Consider the following 24,078-nt stretch of genomic DNA (forward strand, 5'->3'; position numbering starts at 1 on the left):
AGAAAATCGTTACATGAGAAATCAATGTGTAAATATCAAATGTTGTAAAATACGGATTTCAAACGCTCATAAAAATTTAATTTGACTTTCTTGGAGACATTTTTTTTTTGATAAAGGTAGACAAACTTATGGATAATCTTGTATTACATTTTCAAATCTTAGATTTAAAAAGAAAAATTTTTATGAATTCTCAACTCAAAATAATTTGCCAATTTTCGTGATTTTTTCGTATTTTGTCAAGATTTGAACTTTAAATGCTTATAAATCAAAAATGTGACTAAGGATTTTTAATATTTTTCAAATGTCATTGTAACAGTATAGTAGGAGCCTTGTATTAAATTTTCAAGCTTTTTTACCCAACAAATTAATTTTTATTGACATTCATAGAAAAAAAGCTAAAAAAATTGGAAACCAGAAAATGTTTCTAAACAATTCAAAACGAATAAAAATATTTTGAACATTTTATCGTGTATAGAAAAATTCATGTACATACGTTCATTTGTTTTAAAATTACATCAAAAACTAAAATTCGATTTTGTCAAAAACCGATTTTGCGTAAAAATTCCTGTTTTCCCTTAATTTTTATTTTGTTTTTCCGGGCACTTTTGAAAACTATTGGGAATTTTAAGTTTTGACCTCCCAAAAGTACCAACTAGATTCACTTTCTCATCGAACAAGATACTGAATTTGAAAATCGAAGGATTATTTCGACTACTAATCGTGTACACAGACACAAAAATAAAAAATAAAAAAACACACATCATTGTAAAATTAATACATTCATCGCTCCGCTCAGAATCTAGAATATTTAAAAAAAAAAGTGTTTATTATTCTAATGTTTTATGATGTACAACATTCTTATTTTTTTTTTCTTGCGCGTATATAAATAGTTTTTTTGATATTCCGACACGAGAACATGACGTGACATATATAACTGGCCATGTGAAAAACAAAATTGATGCCACAAACACATAGCGACTGCCCTTGTGATTTATTTATCAACATTATTGCAAATAATGCTAGCTGATCCCGTGCACATCGTTGCCCGTTAAATGTACAAACTTTTTATGACTCAAACTTTGTTCAATTTGTTATTTAATAATTGGTGTATGGTGTTCAAAACTTATCCTAATTTTTCCATAACCTATAATATATGTAATATAATATATATAATATATGTATTAGGTATAGTCTGACAGGTTAGATACTTCTCTCAGAAGCATTTTTCAACTTTTCGTATACAATAATTTATATCACTTGAATTCAAATTTAAGATATCGGCCCGTTACAGCCACTCCTCTATATAGAGACTTAAGTACCTATATACTATACCTATACAACAGATCGGTACCCAGTTTTTTTTTTATTTCGTTACCTATGCGTATTTTATTATTTTATATAGGCATTGATTAAAATATTAAATATACATACTTAATCAATGATATAGGTAATAAATCTTGGACATATTATATTCTTAATACAAGGATTTTCATATAAATGTACATAGGTACACCTAGTACCTATTGACTATTCTTCATAACTCATACCTAAGTCATAAGTCATAAATTAATTAAAAATATGGCGTAGTCACAATTTTATTTTATAAGCGAGCGTTTATAGTTCAAATATTAAATATTATATAAATAACCATGGTCATTGCACATTGGTCAGACAAGCATAAGATATCACACGATTGAGTATAAAACAACTAAGTTAGGTATGTCACAAAACTCAATTGAGCAAATATGCAGTGCGGTATATACAATTATAGGTATAGAAATAAAAAAGAAATTCTTCTCGTTCGAGCATAAAAAATTCTGTGAGGTTGCAGAACGTTAATGGCAAATGTAGGTATTATAAACAATTCTGAACTATAATAACTATAAGAACTATATAAAATATTTATAATCAATGATATTATGATCATGCATGTATTACTAATAACTATTAACTATATTAACTATAGTATACTATGTAGTTATTATTATTATAAACGCACTCACAGGTCGCGCCGAATGTGCACGAAAAGGGGTAGCCGCGGTATTTATATTTGTATTTGTGTATACTCCGCGACTATATGCAAATATAATAATAATAATATGTACATGATACAGGTGTGCAGCGCGTGCGAATATAATCCGACATTGCGGAACGGAGCCAACCGTACGCGGAGCTCCGCCTACGTTGCGAAATGATAAAATAGAATAATATATGTATACGAAATACTAGCTTGACGTATATAATATTCACTCCTTCCCACCGCGATATAGTGACCGCCTTTGTTTTTATACATAATATATATATAATGTATGTATGAATAGTATGAACATATTATATTTATAAGGTACCTACCTACTATTATAGCCTGCATCGCGTCGTAGCGCTCTATATTTATTTATTATATTATAGGTACATTTCTTTTTCTTTTTTTTTTTGGTTGTTCTCCAGGTTTTTCGTTCTACGCCCAAATAAAAATAGATAAACTCAAAACTGCAGTACTATAGACGAAATTATTACTGTGAATTAAGATTAAAATATAAAAATATTGTCCCACCGTGATTGGAATATATAGGTACCTATGGGATTCCGATTTAGGAATAGACTGCTGCAGCATTCATACTAGGTACAGCCTGCAGCTGTATGCCTATCACCTACATCTATATACTTAGCTGTGTCGTGTATAATATAGGCTATAATGTTTTTTTATTTGTATGACTTATTAGTTATTACGTACAGATAAGTAGGTACCAATAATATCTGCAATATAAAACGAAACAATAAAACGTATAACGTATATAACGATTTCTTTATTTCATACATCAATGATATTCATCAATAATTGTTATGTTATGGACTTTTTGACTTTTGTCCAAGGTTATTATAATTGTTATTATACCGCGGTAATATAATTATAACGCGTTTACACCTTACAAAATATACATCTAAATACCTATTATAGCTCGGTGACTCGGTGTAGCGTAATTATATGTGGAGCGGAAAATGACGTCCTATAGTAATAGGGGTGTCTTCGCCCTCTCAACACCATGATATTTTAATTTTTTATAACTGGCGTATACCAAATCAGTGGTATATAATTGTAGTGTATTATTGAATATGGATTTGGTACCTACGACCGACCAAACCCGAAATTCGAACGTACGTTATTCGGAATCAATTTTTTTAGTTATTGAAGCACGTATATCCAGTTTCATCTATACATTATGCATATTTTATGTCTGGCCCTCGAGTGAAGAACCCTGCTTTATAATTATACATCCATAATCCATATATTAAGTACTTGCAACCAAACCCAAAATTTGCAAGTTATTAGGTATCTAACGTGCAAAAATAGTCTTCTGAAATCACAATATTTGTTTACATATATATAACTACAATATAATATACACATTTATATATTGTTTGCGAAACGTTGGAGTCTTTAACGTATTTTATCATGATTATTAATTATTATTCCAAAATAAATTAACAAAATTCAATAAATTAATTCAACATCATAATTACCCATGTGTTTATAAGTTATATACTAGTTATACTATTATCGTTTATGAGCTTATGACATAACACAGACTAACACCACAACTTTTAACTGTAATCCTGATAATATAATGATAATATAATGATAATACACAACATTGACTATAGACATATAACTATATAAATAAGTATACGTATAATATTTATAGGTACTTCCTAGACTCCTAGTTATAATTATTAAATTATAAACCTATACATTGATGTAGTAGTATCCAATATTATTGTGATGCTATAGGTAGAGACAACCGCCACAGTGTTAAATACAATAAACATATTATTATAGTCTGGACTGGAATTTATAATAGGATGTATCTAGGCTATTATACTGATTACTGGATGATAATTTATAAGTTAAAAACCGTATTTATGGCCTAATCTGCAATATTAGTATTATCTATTTTTTATTTAACAATAATATATTATTCCATTCGCATAAATTGGCATAATATAGACGATAAATTAAATATCAATAATTAAATTATAATAATACATAATTACATAAGTTCAGAAATATAATAATTATAAATTTGAAATGTTATCTATACTTTAATAGTAGGTATATGTACTATCCACTATTCAGTAAAGTTATATATTATAGTTATGTATGTTTGCTAATAGGTAATAATTAATGCAATATTGATAATACGAATACCTATTATATATTATTAAGTATAGATCTTAAAGACTTAAATACCTATACAGTTTGTTTAAAATTGAATTACTTTAGCGTGTTTAATGTATATAATATATAGACTATAAGTAACATTTTACAATTTAAATCAACTGGAATATTTAAATCGTTACCTCGAGAAATACGTCATCACAAGGAACAAAACGATTTTCATTGAGTTTAGTTTCATTGAAGTAATTTTACACTATATACTTATTTAAAACCATAATATAGTCACTTTGTGTTTGGTATAAGTTTTTGTTCAATAATTTTCATGTGATTGTGAGGTTTTTTTATTCCGCAATCCAAATTATACGCATATACACATACTGCAGGGTCGTCCTGCGTCTCAACATTTCAAGGACCCATGTTATGTGGAATAATATGTTCATGAATTCTACGGAAATACAAATATTCCAAACTCTTATAATAAGGTTACACATTGTGTTGGTTTTCAAAATAATATATTTCCTGTGGCGCATTTACTCAGTGTCCACCATAATATTATATCCTTACAGCAGTGATCCCGTAGACCATTGTTGTATTACTATAAGAAAAAGGTACCTAGTGGCTACAATAGTACCTACTTCCCCACATGTGTTCCATGTGCGATTATATGAAATTGTATATAATGTAAAAACGACATTCATTTTTAAATTTGTAACGCATATTGTTACTTCTAAAGACTACCACGTTGCTTCTTCAGTTTATTTTATTTTTGCGTTATGGCTATCATAGTAATGCTACGTAGGTCGTAGGTACCTTAAACGTTAATATTTAAGCACATAATGTTCATTGTTCATACACATACAACAGACTGTCCTCTACTTCTTGGCAAGAATTAGAAGTAAGAAGTTCTTGCATTCGACAGTAACGTGCTTCAATAAAAAAATATTATCTAATTATTTTCAAAACGTGTGATATTCACAATATTATGTAAAGATCACTAGACTAGTAGGTAGTTCCTTGTTCCTACCTACAAGATGCAAATTGTTTTAAAGAAATTAATTTATAAATGGCTTATATCCTGTAGGTATATTGTTCATTTGTGAATTGTGCGTATAGTGATTTAAATTATAAAATAATAGCTACGTATTTATCGAATTAAATATAAGTGTATACCAATATATATGTATATTTATTTGGTACATTCGGTTGTTCCAACAGCCTTCATAACATCTGGAGACTGCGGTAGGCAGCAAGATACAACTACACCTTATATAGCCTAATACTATATATATTACGGACTATAATAGAAATACTTCGTAGTCCGGATTGTGTATATACTATATACATTAAATACAACAAATTAACAAAAATGTGACCATAAAGTGAAAAAATCATTAAATCGAAAAAATATATATAAATATATATTAGTAAATCTTGTTATTTTTTAGTAGCCCATATATAGGTAATATACATTGATAGTTATACTAGGAAACTGGTCACTGGAGAACCAATATAATATTAGTAATTTTTATTTTTTAGTCGTAAATGATGAATTAATTTAAATTTAATATAATGTTGGTATAGGTTTTTTTTGTAGAGTTTGTTTAACAATATCCAACTATAATATATAGTATTACGTATACATATTATGTAAGTACATTATTAGATACATAGATAGTACCCAGTACCCACTGGCCACTATCTACTTTTAGTACATATTAGTACCTATATAATTATTATTATAATGTCTTACGTAATATGATATTTTAATAATTAAACTATACTTTTGAAGTCAATTAAATTGTATACCTATACTTTTAATTAGTATTTTAGTAAGACATTAATCATAAAAAAATTATTTAACTATATTTCATCACCAATAAAAATAACTTTAATAATAACAATTTTTTTAGTTATGTGTATAATGGGTATATTATATATTAATTTTATGTACCTATAGTTGGTAGGTACCGTTTATTATTTGTACTTATAACGTATTACGAATGTTATTTATTAAATATTATATATAGATATATAGCTAGTATTAGTCATTAGATGATACTAATAATGAGAACAATATTACTTGCAGATATTATCATATTGATCAAGAAATATTTACCAGGTATTAGCCATTAGGCAATATTCAATTCTTTGCTGAAGACATAACACAATTACCTATAATAATATACAAGTACGGTGCCTATAATATAATGTATAATACTATATAATCTTTTATAGAAATAGGTGGTGAGCTTGAAACCTCGGGACTCAGGAGGCTTAGCCGCCGTTTTAACCTAACTAGGGGGGGCTAGGGGGGGGGGGGGGCTTAGCCCTCTCGTATTAGTATTTAACCCTAAAAGGTTTTACTTTTCAGCAGCCCCTCCTTATAAGCTCGTAGTTCAAACCCAAATCTTTACGAAGAAAAAACGCTTGCCAAGTCAGAGATCGGCATGTAAACTTTCTTGATTTTTAATTTTTAGAAATTTATTAACACCCAAGCGGTATAACAATTTGAATCCAGAAAAATTTCAGTGTGAACAGCCCAACAAAAATCATTTTCATTTTCATTTAGTGAGATAGATCTCCGAAACCAGAAAGCGGATTTCGTTGTTTGGGGTCTTGTTAGATTCACATTGGTTAGAGAAGTGCAGTGAAGATTTTCAGAACTTATCTTTAATAGTTGATTCACTACAGAACATAAAAAAAAAATTAAAACAAATTTTTTTAGGCGTTTTTTATGTTTTTCAGCTTTACAGCTTTGTAGTGAACTAACGATTGGAGATAAAGTTCTGAAAATCTTCACTGCACTTCTCCTAGCCAATGTGAATCTAACAAGACCCCAAACAACAAAATCCGTTTTCCAGTTTCGGAAATCTACCTCGCTAAATGAAAATCTAGCGAAAAATAACTCTTTATTTATCTGTAAAAAATTAAACAATTTTTTTAAAAAAATTTTAATTTTACATTTAGTATCTACTTAATAATCCTTTTTTAATGAGTTATCAACCAGCTTTCTAGCTATCAGATATTTTGGGACTGTTTACGCCGACGTTTTTATGAATTCAAGTGGTTATACCGCTTTGGTGTGATATCAAATCCCTCTTATTAATATTTTATATTATATTTAGCTAGCTAAATTACCCACCTACTTATAATTACTGAGTTACATATAGACTTCAATATTAAAAAAACTATTTATTACAAAAGAAATGATTATTGACAAATTTTCAGAAAAAAATTATGTGCTTTTAGATATTCCTCCTATACCATATTTACGATACGTATGTATGCGTATGTATGTAATATGTATGTATGTATGTATATTTATCTTTAGTAAAATTATGGTAAAATAAAATAAAAAATGATTCTTCTATCTAATTTCAATCTTAACCCGTTCTCAAGTAATTATGCACCACAATATCGAAGTGTATATATTAATTTTGGATTGTTATAAAAAAAGGTTGGATACCTGGCTTACATAATATGTGAATATATTATGTGTATTAACTATAGTTAATATATTAACTTAATAATTAACGATCGAGTGTATAGTGATGTGTATATTTTATATACTCAATTACTGTACGTCTGTACTGCATGTGTATTTATATAGCAATGGATAATTGACACAAAAATATAAAATATAGGGCTGTACTTTTTAAAACCTCTGAAATTCGAATCTTGGCAAAAAATAAAGTGATAGTATAGTATAGTTGGGCTCCACCTCACACTCGAACGTGCAGCGTTTTCTTTAATTGTATAGCAATAACTTTGACCACATATAAGTGAAGCTTAATCAGTATAATAGTATAATTATACGACAGTCGAGTCGCGATAATTCGTACCTCAATAACTCGAATCGTGTTTTATTCCCCTAGAAAATGGTTCGCTATAAATTAGTTAGATATCTCGAATAACACATATCTCGAAGTGAATTTTTATCCCCCTTCAACTATTCGAGTTATCGTTACTCAACTGTATTATACTGATTTAGCCAAATGTTCATGAAACGATAATAACTTAGGTTCAGATTTCAAAATGTATGTTCCGCAGAGTTCTCAGAATATATTATGAGAGTAATGTTTTATATAGTATACACAATACACTATACGTATTATTTCCATTGTAAAAATTTAAACAGCTTTGAAAGTATAAGGACACACAATGTATACAACACGCAGTCACAGTCAGCATTTAGCATAGTGTTCTATACATATATAAATTAGTATTTAGTATAATATAGTATTAACCTAAAATCTTTGACAGAACTACACTAGTCATAGTCATTATATGCTCGATAGGAGTACAGGACGTTATAGAAGGACGTCAAAGCATTAAGCATCTCGTTAGATGGTTTTGTTAGCTAAATGAATTATAGCCATATGCACTTAAAGATTTGGGTTTCTTCTGTATACCTTGCAGAATTCCTTATTTATGCCATAAAATCACGTCCTTTATAAGGGGATAGGGGCAATCGCCTGATATATAAATCTTTGTTTAGGCGTTTAAGTAAATAAATAAAGTATCTATAGTTTCTGCTTATTTAGTTACCTATTTCTATTGTTGCTTTGGTTATTGTTTATTAGATTAAAATCTTGGTTAGGTTGAAGAGTCAGAATGAATGCTGCCTGCGGGCTTATAGACTTATTGCATGAGTGGCACTTTTAAATACTTTTATGTACTCTATATAGTATAGCCTATAGGTAAAACGCAATGAACAGAATATTAATTATTTTCAGCTAATAAAAGCCGAAATCATAACAAACTTTCGGTTTTTTGATCAGAGTGATGTACTTACTATATTATATATACCTAGCAATAATCATTTTCTTTTATCCCCCCCCCCCCACGAAGTTGACCTGAGACGCCCCTTTCTCTTTGCTCGGTGATTATTTAATATGTGTGTCGAGGGGAAAATGATAAAAATATGAAATTACAAATAATCTTCAATGCTATTCAGATTCGGGGTAGTGCGATATATATTTTATATTATTATACTATAATATAAGTATACAGACACGACTACACGAGATACTAAAGCAGTATCGTGGAATAAAATATAGATATTCGAGGTAAGGAGTGAGTTCTGTATAAGTTTTAAAGGTCTTGTGTTGGGTCGTGATTGTATAATATAATGTGGTATATTTAACTGTTTAAGAAACAATAAATAATCGCATTTATATCGGTTTTTAATGCAGGTAAATAAGGTTATAGGTTATTTAACTTATATAGTTATATGGTATCATAGGACAGCGGTGCGGTCATTCGATAAAAACGATTGCCTCTAAATAGAAATCAATATATTTTTTGATACGAGTATATATACAACAATATATTACTTAAGTAATTGATTCGAAAGCTTTTACCTACACAAATTTGAGCGTATGTATGAATTATTACGAGTTTAGGTGGCTGATATAGAAAATAGAAAATATGTTAACTGCTTAAACATTTTCACGGCCTGTTTAAGATTTAAGAGTGCGACGACGCACAATATATATTTAATATTATTATATGTATATGCGCAAATAATGCTCAATAAATTAATATTATAAGTTAGGTATAACATTAGGAAATACATTTTATTAAAAACACGGAATACGGCTCCGGAGTGCCTCGTGCACACTGTATAGCATTATATTATATTATTATTATGCAGTTTTGCGATTGGCATATACATTAATACTTGATAGGTACACACGCGACGCGCAACTAAACATTTGGAATAAAATATTATTATATTGTTTATTAATAATATTATTTTAACGTACTAACGTCATCATCGATGACGACGGTTTTCCGACCCGCGACGGTACGGACGTACAGTATATTTTAATGGGTGTAGCGTGTGTTTCAGCGCGAAATTTTAGATCGAACGCCGCCGCCGCCGCCCAAAACCACAACCAGCACCGCGGCTGCATCATGCCACGCTTATATTCAGTTCGAAAACGAGCGGGTCATGGTTTATTATTATTGTGCGCATGAAAATCTCTCGTCTGGAATATGGTATGCACACATCGCGCGTATCGTGTTCAGTCTCCGGTCGGTTCGGCTCATCGTATTATTCGTATACAGCCGCAGTCGTCGCGTCCTCCGTGCCCCCCTCCCCCTACCCGTACACGTATACTCTCCCTAACCTAGGACACGCTGCGCATACACAACACCGTTCGTAGGGGGTGTCTGCGAGAGGTGGGGGAAAAGAGGGATGCGGCGGCGGCAGCGGCGACGTCGGCCGCGTTGACGCGGGAAAAGAATATCGTGCGTAGCCACTGCCACGTACGAGACGCGAAGAATCTTGTGAACGAGAATGGGAGGGAAAATAATAATATTTTTAAAACGTAGAAACCAGCGCGACGCCAACAGTGCGTACTGCGTTTATAATACGCGACGATACCGGACGGTGGTTCTGCGATTTCCAGTGGCGACCGCCGACCGGCTCCGGTGTGACAGCGCCCCGCAACGCACCACCACCGCACGGCGCTCGCACACACACATATATATATATATTATATACAATATTATTACGGCTATATATAACAACGCGATATATATATGCGTGTATGTATATAATTTAGTATATAATATACCATACAGTAATGCTGACTGCTGGCTGCTGCTGATGTTGCTGCTGTGACCGGCCCCCGCCGGATGGGAGTGATTTACGGTTCGGGGCGCATGCGCAGTGCCCGTCCATTTTTCGGTTGGGGGATATACGCCGCGCCGGCTCCCTCGCCTCCCCACACTCTCCCCGGGAAAAATGCCCCGTCCGTCGCACGCCGCACAATACCATAATACTAATAATAATATATATATTTACCATTTACGCGTCACGTACAATATTATTATATTGTATTATATTATTATACACCACCCCGAGTGGCGCGCGCGCACGCACCCTAACCTAACACGACGCGTTTTTCGTGGAGGCCACAACATTTTTACCATACCACCGCCGCCGCCGCCGCCTGACGAACCACCAGAACGACGAAAACGTGCACCAGGCCTCGGTGCAGTACACGAACGCACACATTCGCGCGCGCACGCAGCTCACGAGGACCTCACACGCGCACCATATTACATTTTTCAATACATTTAGTGTTTAACTGTGACTTTAATACATAATACATTATAACATTTTAATTTTTTAACCGTGACTTTAATACATACAACTGTGACAAGAGTGTATCCAACGGACCTTTTTTTCTTCTCTTCTCCCGCTGCCACAATATCGTGCGGGTACCATTACGGGGACGACCGTTAATATTATTAACAATATACTAGGTAATTAACAATGATACTACTAATAAATAATAATAACAACAATAATGATTTATCACGTTGATAATGAGATGAATCCATCGATCGCTTTCCAATATTTATTTATTATATAATATTATGTATATTATGTGCTTATTTAATGTCTAAGTATATAGGGCGCAGTGAGCTCCCGTGAAATTATGTATACCTATATGAATAACTTGTACATGCCACAACGCCGCACGCGTGTTCTTGAGTTCATCGTCGTCTAGTGGTTATTTTCCATCATAATATTATTGTATAACCCGTATAGAGGTGTAGTGTTTTCATCGTTTTTCCCGCAGCCACCGACTATACGGTCTGCGATATTTTATATTATTGTACGACGTCTGATCATAGATAATACCCAACTATACGTCTATAAATTTGTAACTATCTATTTATTCTGCATCTATCTACATCCTGCACACCGCAGTGGTATTTCGTCCCTCGCATTTCACATGTATATTATATATATACATACCTACTATTTTACTTGCACCTACACCTAAAATGCCTTTATGGCAAACGGCATGACGTGTAGGCTTGTAATATTATAATAATATATTGTTTTCTTGATTCGTATGTGTTTCTTGCAGGTGCCGAACACGCCGAGCCACGAACCTGCACCGAAATGAGTGAAAACAATACCGAAAACAATCAACTCTCGACGGCGCCTTCTAACGGTGGTGAGTCATTGTAGATACTGGGCTTATAATTTACGTTTGAGACGTAAAAAACAAACAAATATAACGAAATAAGATAATATTTATATACATTGCATACAATCACAAATACTATGTTTACTCGACGTACTTACTACTTGGCCGGGTTGTAATTACGTATTTATAGTACCTACCTACACTTACCGAATTGCAAATACTCAATTATCGATGAAAGTTTGGAAAATACTATAATATCAAAGTTTAGTCAATACTCGATAACAATTAATCTTACCTATAATATTACAATATCGGTTCGCAGGATATTATAGATTCAGAGGATTATTATTACTTCTCGCCTCTCGGCTCTCACACCATTCGCGATATCTGTAGGTACTAAACTATACAGACTACTGACGTCTATAATATAATATGCACGATTCGTTTACAGTCGAGACGCAGTTTTCTAAACGGCGCAATAAGCTATTTTTAGGTTATTTGTTTACGACAGGATCTAGAGTTCTTTCGGTATTATAAATCCGGCGATTGCATTTTTATCTTATCACATATGCATGTGTCAATAACAAAATATTATCATTGCCTATTTGAATAGTACTTATATTATATATTTTCTGTTTTGATGGTTTTGGACGTTCTAGTGGTTCTAGATATTCCGCTATTACGTGTTATTTTAATTATATTATAATATTATATAGGTATGTACTATGTATTAATTTATGATTATGTATATTCTTACATGATATATTATACTGTACAGTATAATAAATATCGTTTTATTTAATACAGTGAAATTTCATTGGTAAATCCTTATTTAATTATAATTACATATACAGTAAACTGTTGAGTTGGTCTATTAAAATCATAATTAAAATGTGTAATCCAACAAAATATACCTAGATGAATGCATTTAGGAAGCACCACTTATACTTTAAGGTTATATAGTATCATTATACACATTATACAGATTGCAGGTGTTTCTCGACACTCCCCATCTTTTAATACGAATTTACGATCGTACCTATATATTATAATAATATTACGTGTTTTCGTTTCGTTGTGTTTGATTCGAATATTTTATATATTTGTATTTGTATTACAAACTTCAAACTTCGATAGATCCATCGAATCACCGAACAAAAAGCCGACGAAAAAAAGATTCTGCGTAAAATGTCCCGAATTTAATAATTATTTTAGTTTGTAGGTGACTTTATTAAGTTAGGTCACCTAGTATTTACTTATCTTTCAGTATTAGAGATCTAACCATGTATCCATATTATATTATATGTTATAGAATATCACTTTAATTGGAAAGTCGAAAATTACAATTTTTTTACACTGCCTAATCATTACTTATCTTTTTGTAGTTTTAAAAGTGTATTTCTCCGGCTAATAGTTTGATTATTCTGTAAAATGCTCAGTTTGTGACTGTGTCGATTTTAAATGTTGTGAAATCCTTAGCAAGAGACAAACAATTAAAAAATAAAAAACAATTCCATAAATCATCAGGCTCCAAACATTACGCGAACGTATGTGTTTTAAACAGTGACGCCAAACACGTACTTAAGGTAGTGCAAATATATTTTTTACAATTGGTGGGTAGGTACTGGCCACTGGGTGTCTGGGTCCATATAGTTAATATGTGTAATATAAATATACATTTTTACCGGACTTTAATTCCATCGGACTTTTTTACGTGAGACTTTTTAGGAAAAATACCAAGTTCATTGCGTCTATATAATAGTAATAATACATTCCTCATACAGGCACATGTTTGACTAATGTATACCAAATACTATTAATAGTAAATTGTCCTTTGTAACATTTTGATATCTAGCCGAGTATAGTCTTAAATTAGGCTCGCTGTTAAGAATACGTTAATATAATATAATATGTTATATTATAACACTGCACGGTGCACGTATATGTAAAAAAAAAATAATAATCTGTTCACATTATTGAATATGATACACAATATAGATAGTATATCCATAATTTTATGTTAACAGACGATTTGTCTTTCCGGCGTATTATTGCACATGGTAGGTGCATACTGCATACATATTACCTAAGAACCGTATAATTATGCGTGAATTAATGTTTATAAACCCTAAATCCCAATTATTTCATCGTTAATATCCACACACGTAGGTAGGTACTTTACTAATACATTAATTTACAATGCGCCGTTTGATATGATTCATCTACAATATTTTAAGCATGCAAAATATTTCACTTACGTGCAAATTAAACGATACTATAAATATTAAAATATATTAGTATTATATTCGTCCAATACAAACCCGAATTAACACTGGGGACTTAAGAAGCTATAGGGCGTAATATTAAGACCATTTAAATTTAGGACGCCAGTATTTTCAGCTATATCTTAAAAAATACACACAGTATAATAATATGTACCTACAGATTTGAAATAATGCAAAAATATTGATTCTGCGTCAAATTAAGATTGATATTGGAAAATATACGAGTGAGTGCCAAAACTCTTAATCCGGTCCAGGTCTAAATGAATACTGAACTAATAATAATTTTCATACCGAACATAATAATATATTTTACTCCGTTGAATAATGTACGATCGTATATACCTACCTATTTTATGTTTGTTAAATTATTTTCAACGTTGGTATTCGTCTTTGAGAAAACGCTGTGCCCAAAGATAAAATACAACGCGTGTTAGTGTACCTACATGTATCAAAGGTGGGATTATTAGGGGTAGATTTTTATTTTAGGCAGGTGACAATAAATTATAGAACGCCAACAATAAAATAAAAACGGTAACGTGACGTTTGGTTATATATTATAGCCATATAGGTATATATTATAATATATACATTATAGGTACAAAAGTATTATATATAGCTAATAGTACCTACTACCTGAGATATCGAAGATCGCATCATATATTATATATAATAAAGTGCGTATACTGTATATTCCGTTTTATGTATGTACATGTATATAATATATATATTATACCCAACGATGTCGGTGCACGAAAAATATGTATAGATGTGTGTTGCAGCTGGCGTTTTTAAAAATGTTTTTCTCCTTCCTAAGGGTTTGCGTCGTCGACTGTTAAGGGTAGAAAATCAGAACCGTGCAGGTAAACGGGACGGCAAAATGCAGATGGTTCATGTTTTAAACGTATACCTATACAGAATTATATGGGTATATAATATTGTGTACAGTCTTCGTGTTCCAGTGCCACGTTGCCAAAACCTTCTTCAATAATTCACTCTTACCGAGGGTATGGCCAATACACTATACTACATGTATATATATGTTGTTTTTTTTGTAAATATCGACCTTTTCAATTATATTCGATTTCGAATAATGCTGTGCGACGTTGTCGTGTATTGTGGGTAGCCTGCAGAGCCCAGAGGTACCAAGGTATACTATACCAAACTACCATTATATTATATCCTGCAGTAGGCTGGGTTGTATGCAGTATACAACAACAATAATCTGTACCTAATATATTTTGTTTGTACGGATTTCGTGCGTGCGCGTTTGCAGGATGGAATAAGAAACATACTTTGTTGTTCTAAGAATCCTAAATTCTACACAGCGATCTCCTGTAGGACGTTCCTTTTTTAACGACGTAGCACGACGTATTTGCACGACGACGTGTAATGTAAATAAATAGAATTAACACCAATTTACATTTTAAGCACAAAATGATTTATTATAGTTATGCGTTGAAATAAAATTGTATTCAACAATCAATTTGAAGATAGAATTAAAATATACACCCCAAAAATATTACATTTAAGTAACTGAAAATGTACCCAGAGGTGAACGGCGATGTTCTCCGTGGAACCACTACCAATCTAAGTACTACAATTTTGGAGGTAAAAAGTTGATTAGATATTTAGATCTGTTTATTCCCAATATTGTAAAACAATTATCAAACAGTATTGTCAATAAACGTACCTATTTAATTGCTCAAAACAATAGGGCAATAATTACCATTGCCGTCGTTATTTTTCGATGCTAAAATTTAAATTTATAAATATTCTTACTGAATACGTGTATGCCAGTACTCGGTTGAACAATCATTTCAAATAGAAATTATAAATTCAAATTACAGAGGTTTTGGGATTTTTCGTCTACCCTGTCTACCACCATCTCAAACTTTATTAGGTACTAAAATACACGTGTTTTTTTCAAACTATAGATATTTTCTCAGTAAATCAAGGTTTCAGTTCGATTTTTGAAGTTTTTCGAATTATCGAGAGTATGGTAGATAGTTGTAAACCATTGGTTTGTTCATATTTTAAGAGGTCTTAATAGTTCTCATAATATAATACAGTGTAACTTCCATGCTCCATATTACGAACTCTCATGGGAAACAAATAAATTCGTATTATGAAGAAATTAGTTAGATATAGAATTAAATAAGTTTGGATAAAATTTGGACAATTTCGTTTTGTTCTTAAAAATAACTCGTTAAACGAAAAATTTTTTTTAATGGAAGTTCGTTACATTGAAGTTTTGCTGTATATGGCGGAATTTATTAGAAGTTTGTTGTCAATAAAATATGTTGAAATTAAATTTAATACGGAACAAATAAATAATAAATTGTTCTGTTTGAAATATTGAATGCTCGGTGAATACTCTACGAAATTTGAATGCTTATGGACGTAGTGTAGGCCGATTCATCTAAATTGATTAGTCCGTGGATGACGTGTTTGTCGGCGGTTTTTAAACGATTTCAAAATAAATTCAATTATTATATTTTTTGATAACGTAGGCCTTTAGTCGCAACTAGAACTACATTTTAGGGGATACTAAAATTATGTATACTTGCTATGACACATACACCCCTTAAAAATATATTATAAAATCATTAATGACGAACTTCTGTTATAACTTCAAAAATTATTACCTTTTTATTTGTATATATTTTACTTACAAGTTACAACCAATACAACAAATACAAATAATACAGGAACGTTTGATATTTGTTAATAAGAATATAATGTGCCCATTATTTCAAACCTATTTTCCTTTTTTTTGTGCTGGTAAGTGGTAGCCGGTAGGTAACTTATCCAACACCGTTTTTGTTTTTATGTTATTCACAGCATACTTCTTAATGTTAAAAATGGACAAGTCAGTAAATCATTGCTGTAACATAGTAACATGCTTGTCCTCAACTAATTTTTAATTCGTTGCGTACTTTAAAAAATGCATTCCTGTGTTACAGAACTTATTGGAATTGTAACTGAAAATTGAAATAACTAGTGAATGTTAGAAAACCCTATTTTTAATTGATTTTTTTCTAAAAAAATATCTTACATAAAATAAAGAAATCACTCTTTTCTAAAATTATTTTATGGTGTTCTATAACAGTGGACAGGAGGTGTTGATTTAGAGCTTGGGGTAACCTCCCTAGTTGCGCCTATGGGTAGGCTTTAGGCCCAACGCCCCCACAACTTCCGTCCTGATATCAATTTTGTAATGCGCCTATTGATCTCTTATTGGCCATTGGATGTTACGTTATTTAACGAAATACACGTATTTTTCACAACCGGAGGTATTATAACTTAAATAATTAGAATCAACACAATATACATATAATAGTTAAACATAAAATTATTTGTTACAGTTATACATTATAATAAAATAAGTTTGTCAAATTTGAAAACGGGATATTTTTATTCTGCTTAAAAAATAGTATCCATGTATAATGGACACAGATGTGAGCGGCAATGGTTACTGTCGCGCGGTAAACAATTTAATTCAGGAAAATATTTGCCAGGATGCTTTTACAATGGGAACTTATATTAACTGGAAATCACTTCTTAGTAAAATTAAATTATGGAAAGTATATTTTAGAGGAAAATTATTCTTAAGAATTGAAAATTGATGAAAATATAAATCAGGAAAACAATACACAAGAATTCAAAATCAGGAAAATATTACCCAAGAAAATAATCAACGGGAATTTTAATATTTGAAATATTTACACGGGAAAGAATTTTTAGGAATAATACTTTCCTATGTAAAAAATTTTTCTGATTTTAAAATTCCTATAAATTATTTTCCTGGATATTGAATTCCTATAAACTAATTTTACAAGTTTTATTTTCCTGATTTATAATTTCCCGGAAAAGCTTTTCCTCTATACTATGTTCCTGGTTATTATTTTACTACGCATAAACGTTGCTTTTAATTATTTCCATACATATTTTCCTAATTTTTATTTTCCTACGAATTATTGTTCCTTAGTATTATTTTCCTATATTTTACTTTCCCGTTTTTGTCATTCCTCTTTATAACTTTCCTGGATTTTAAAGCCCTTCATCACTAGTTAGATAGGTACTATGGTATAAGGCAAATAGTTACTACAGTCGGATAAAATTTGTGATATTTATAATATTCATAAATATTTAAATATCATTGTTTTGTTAATCTTGTCCTTTGTCCAATGAGCTTATTTACAACATTGGGAATTCGAATTGCACACTTTTCAATAATTTGTACACTACACTTTGTACTTAGAACACGCTCTATTTTAAGCCCAAATGGCCAAATGTAACATATTTCAACTTATAGTCGTTCGGTCTTATACATGTTACATGTAATAATATCACGTATATGTATGTATAATACATGATATTATTAATTATTATATTGTTTATTGTTATAATTTATGGAACTTTCCAAAATGTAAATCCATTGATGAAACTACACATTTCTCTGCTGTTATGACCTCGAAGCTAAGTCGTATAAAAAACACTACAGAATTAATGTCACGTGTATAGAATTCCAACGTCTATATTAAATTTTTATGTTTATCATAATATTATATTTAGGCGTGTATAGTATAATCATGACCTGCAATGATGTAATACCTAAATGCATATTTGTATGTATAAAATTATTAAAAATGAAAATGATTTTTTTATAAGTGAACACTAATTACCTATTTCAAAAAGTATTTAAGATTTTGAAAATATTTTTAAGTTTCATCCTTTTTCAAATGACTACATACATACATTTTAAATTTTATATTTCGATATGCACAATGTTTCGCACGTGTTACCAATGGGTGACTTCCTCAAAAGTTTTATTTAATGTTATGTTTTTTATTATTACATCAAAATTACTTAAGGTGCTTATTTGTACAGATTGTTTTATATTTTAATAAAAACAAAATATGCTCAGTATATTTCTGAGTATTATTATGTATAAACAAATCGAATTTCGAACTAGTAGTCAATTAGTTATAACTTATAAGTATTTAAAGTTAAGATGAGTGGAGTAATAGCTCAACATTTTTGAAGGTATTCTAGTTTAGTCTATAGTAGCCACTTCTGTGCCACTCCGCTGCGCTAGCGTGTAAACTGTGAAATGTAACTAAATACTAAATAGTTATAAGTTATTATTATTTGTCTGACTTTGTATACAACAAAATGCTCGAAAAAATATTCTCCTTCTGGGTAATTTATAAATGTAAAAAAATATTTTATTTAAAAGAGTAAAAACTTACTTATAAATTATGGTGATAAATAATATCAATTTTTTTTCTTCAAAAATATTGTTATTTATAGGTTAACCTACATGACAAATTCAAAATAATATATACAAAACAAAATTAATGCTTATCAAGAAAATTAGTATTTACTATTAAAATAATCACTCTGTATACTATATTTCGTGCATTAGGAAGTATCTTTATTCTTCGCACTACATACAAATCTTCGTACTTCTATTATATTTTATTGTTTCTGAAACCGGTTCCGTTCATACAACGGTGGGCATTGAATGAAATGAATATTCATATTATATCATAGTAATTCATCATCACACGTTTTGTTGCACATGTCATATTGTGGTATTATAATATATGATATTACTATATTAGGTATATAGTCTACATCGTAATTTTTGTATTTCATTGACTAAAACTGTACTAGTATTGGAGATTTATTTACATCACATGTATACATTATAACTTGTATTATGCGTATTGTAGTACATGATTGTAACGTGATTTTTTTTCAATAATCGGTGTTTTTTTTTTTACTTTATCTATGAATGAAACATAACATATTTTATTATGATAAACATAATATAATCTATACAAATTAGAACATTGTACATATCATATGAAATAATAAATTTACATCCGGTGTATAGTTGTTATTAGTTACTGGGTCTGTATTAACTTCACGCCAAAAGGTATATACCGTATGCGTATAAATATTGTATGAGCTGAGCTACGATTTAATTTAATATATTATCATGTCTATAATAGGTATTATGTTAAGCAATTTAATTTTCAATTATCTGGTACTAAAATAATTGCACACGACAATGACACAATTAATTTAGTAGGTGCCTATATGAGAAAAAAATGATGAATTATTATAGGTGATATAATAAAAATGGTAAATCGTGTGTAGTTAAAAAAAATTCTTGTAGTCACCAGGAAACATTGAAACACAAAACACGTAGGTATATCACTTCCCAGAGTTGAATTGTATTAAATACTGCAGTATAGACGCATTAAAAAATGTAATTAGTTAAACTATAATCAGACAGTATAACAGTTTTAATATTTTAATTACTCGTCATTAGTATTGTGCATTGTATTTTAGCAATAAATTCTATTTTTTTTAAATCTAAATTAAATTCATTAATTTGATAATAATGGAATACCTATTATATTTACCATTGTAAAATTGTAGAAGTTTAGCATGTATGTAAGCAGATATATCAATTCAACTTTTTTTTTTAAAATGTTATCACGCATTTATATGAGATTCTCAATTCCCAAGATGGAAACTTATCCTAAATCCCACATAAGTGAAGCCAAGAAAATACGTAAATCCAGCCTTAGTATAAATGAAAAACCAAGAAATCCAATGAAACCGCAAGGACGAATAAGTAAAATACTTGAGGATACACCTAGACGGGATATTCCCATACTTAAATAAAAAACTAAGCTTATAAATCATTAGGTTCAAACCCTATACCCCTATAGACCACACCTCAACCATGCATATGAAATTATCTCTACTACTATACATGACAATAATAAGACTTGTGGGGGGGAGGGCTGCTATGCAAATTATTTGGGGAGGGAGCAAATTCTACACATTTTATAAAAATAATTTTTAATTATAATGTATAATGTACATTCTACATTGTAAATATAGTTTTATGGAGGTAGAATTTACTGTGGGCCATAATAAAATATTTGTCGGCTGTGGCTGGTCGAAAATAAGTTCAAGGACAGCATATTCTGTATCAGCAACCCCCAACCCCAATGTGCACGCCTATGCCTACGGTTAACTAATAACTTATTAGTATTAAGCAATATGCAAATACAACAAGTCCCGAACCCTACTAATAAGTAATAACTAATAACCAATACTAAAACTTCAACAATACACTATAAATAAAATAGACGGAGCTTTTCATTAAAAAATCGGTAAAAAAACATCTAGGCTAAAACCACTTCCTAGAAGACCAAACAGACAACTAACCAAGATTATATTTATTTGTTGTAAATGTATAACTTTGTAAAAACATTTGGTACGTCGAAACAATAAGCTATAATATTTACAAAAAAATAACTAAAATATTGGTTTAGCTTTTTTTGTTTGAAATGTATAATACATTTTAGATTCTGAGCGGAGCGATTAATGTATTTAATATTTATTTTACTATGTTTGTGTACGTACACAATAAGTAGTCGAAATAATGGTTTGATTTTCAATTTCAGTATCTTTTTCGATGGGAAAGTGAATCTAGTTGGTGTATTGGGGAGGTCAAAATCCCACTTTTACAGTCTTACCTTCCTCTTTTTAATTTGAATATCAATTATTCCGATTTTAAACTTATTATACTATACTTATTACCTACTTATGTTTAACTTTATTGTTCGATGTTCATACATTCGTAAAAATATTTTTTTTACTTTGTAGACGTATTATTGTGTCTGCTGTCAAATTTTAAATTTTAAATGTAATCAAAATAATATTTTTACAGCCAAGTTATGGTGTATACAAATTATGCATAGAAACAAATATACGGTTTTATAATGCATTTTAAACATTTAATAAATTAAAAACAAAATATCGCTTCGGATCATGATATTGGCAAATTTGTACCTAGTATAAAACTATAGAATAAAACTATACATATACTACAACAGGTGTTAAAAATAATATTAATTATTAAACACTTAAGTAGGTACTAGGTAGTTAAGTCTCTATTAGAGATTATGTAATTATTCACAAATAAATTATATATGGATCTATATTTAAATTATTTATTATCTATACATTTGAGTATTTTATTATAAATTTAACATTTATAAATACTAAACATTTGACATTTTAAATAATAAATAAACCTATTTTCGATTGTTAAACAAATATAATTAATACATTTTCTTTAATTTAGTACACTTAGGGGATGATAATGTTAAAGCCAAATTTATCATCCTCAAAGATTCCGTGGAAACAAATGAAAAACCGAACAAAAATGGAAACGGTAGTCTCTCGTCCAATGATGCCGAAAACTTAAGACCGGAAAATGAAGAACTACCCGAAGGTGTTCGTCAAGGTATCTGCAAATGGTTCAACTCAAAAAAAGGATTCGGATTTGTCACTCCAGACGATGGTGGTAAAGATGTGTTTGTTCATCAGGTAAAATAAAACTCACTTATACCATGTTTAATACACGACATGTCACATTCACTTGATACCATTATACTTCTATATTTTTTTTTTTTTATAGAGAGTAATTAAAAAAGACGGATTTAGATCCCTTAGAGAGAATGAACACGTGGAGTTTACATGTCATGAATCAGACAAGGGTTTAGAAGCTACTCTTGTTACTGGACCAAGAGGTCAATACTGTAAAGGATCAAAAAAAGCATTTCCTCAAAAAAAATTGAGGTGCGTATTATCTTAATATATATATTTCTTCTGTCCGTGTGTAAGTATTCAAACTCCTCCTAAACGGCTGCACCGATTCTGATTTTTGTATATATGCTTGCGTGGTCCATGAATGGTTTAGATTCACAATTGGACCCAGTAGGCCCCTCGAGGAGATGCTTAAACAGGAATTTTGAGATTTGCGATGGAAATTTTTATTTATAAATGGTTGCTATTGGTTATAGGAGAAATAATTAGTGCAAATTAGTATTTATTTATTATTAGTTGCCATTGGTTATTCGGGTAGATCAGGTACAAGCATGCATCAAATCTAATTTTTGCACATTGCTTACCAAGGTGGCTGAGTTGCACTTACTACAGCAAACTACATCCAAAAAGAGTTGAACACTCACAATTAGCTAGTAAACTTATAAAATATATTATGTATGTATTTTTAAATATTTTCATTATTTTTATTAGATGTTACAACTGTGGAGATTTTGCCAATCATATTGCTGCCAAATGCACATTGAGTCCTCAGCCCAAACGCTGTCATAGTTGTAAGGATCCAAACCACCTTATAGCCGATTGCACTCAGATTCAGAGCAAAGAGCCTGTGATTAATAAGTTCATCAAAAATCCGCGAAAAAAATCAGAACGACAGAAGCCAAGACCAAAGTCAAAACCTGAAGATGGTAGTGTTGATGAGCAGCAGCAGTCAACTATTTTACCCAATCAGAATGGAGATGAAATCAATGACAAACAAGATTAAGATAATTGAGTACAAGAAGACTAATAAAATATCATTCATAATCATAATTAATTTTAATTGCATGGAGATAAATTAATATTTTTTTAAACATTGGAGTTTTAAGATACCTATTCCTTAAAAAAAAGACTTAATATGGGTACCATTTTGTAAACTATTTTTTCTAAAATAAATTTTTAATGTTGGTAAAATGTCAACAAATTAAATTATTATATTCATGTCAAATATGTTTTTAACTAT

The 24,078-nt window shown here is 30.4% G+C and overlaps 1 protein-coding gene across 1 annotated transcript; it reads left to right on the forward strand.

Moving 5' to 3' along the window:
* Positions 1–11,050: 11,050 nt before the first annotated feature.
* On the forward strand, positions 11,051–24,063 carry LOC132943203 (protein lin-28 homolog). The gene is made up of 5 exons (XM_061012078.1): positions 11,051–11,455; positions 12,070–12,159; positions 22,594–22,838; positions 22,930–23,090; positions 23,550–24,063. Exons 2-5 carry the CDS (start codon positions 12,105–12,107, stop codon positions 23,839–23,841), a joined length of 753 nt encoding a protein of 250 aa, XP_060868061.1. The 5' UTR covers positions 11,051–11,455; positions 12,070–12,104; the 3' UTR covers positions 23,842–24,063.
* Positions 24,064–24,078: the final 15 nt, after the last annotated feature.

Source organism: Metopolophium dirhodum, chromosome 4 (assembly GCF_019925205.1).
Source record: "Metopolophium dirhodum isolate CAU chromosome 4, ASM1992520v1, whole genome shotgun sequence".
NCBI classification, from domain to species: Eukaryota; Metazoa; Arthropoda; class Insecta; order Hemiptera; family Aphididae; genus Metopolophium; species Metopolophium dirhodum.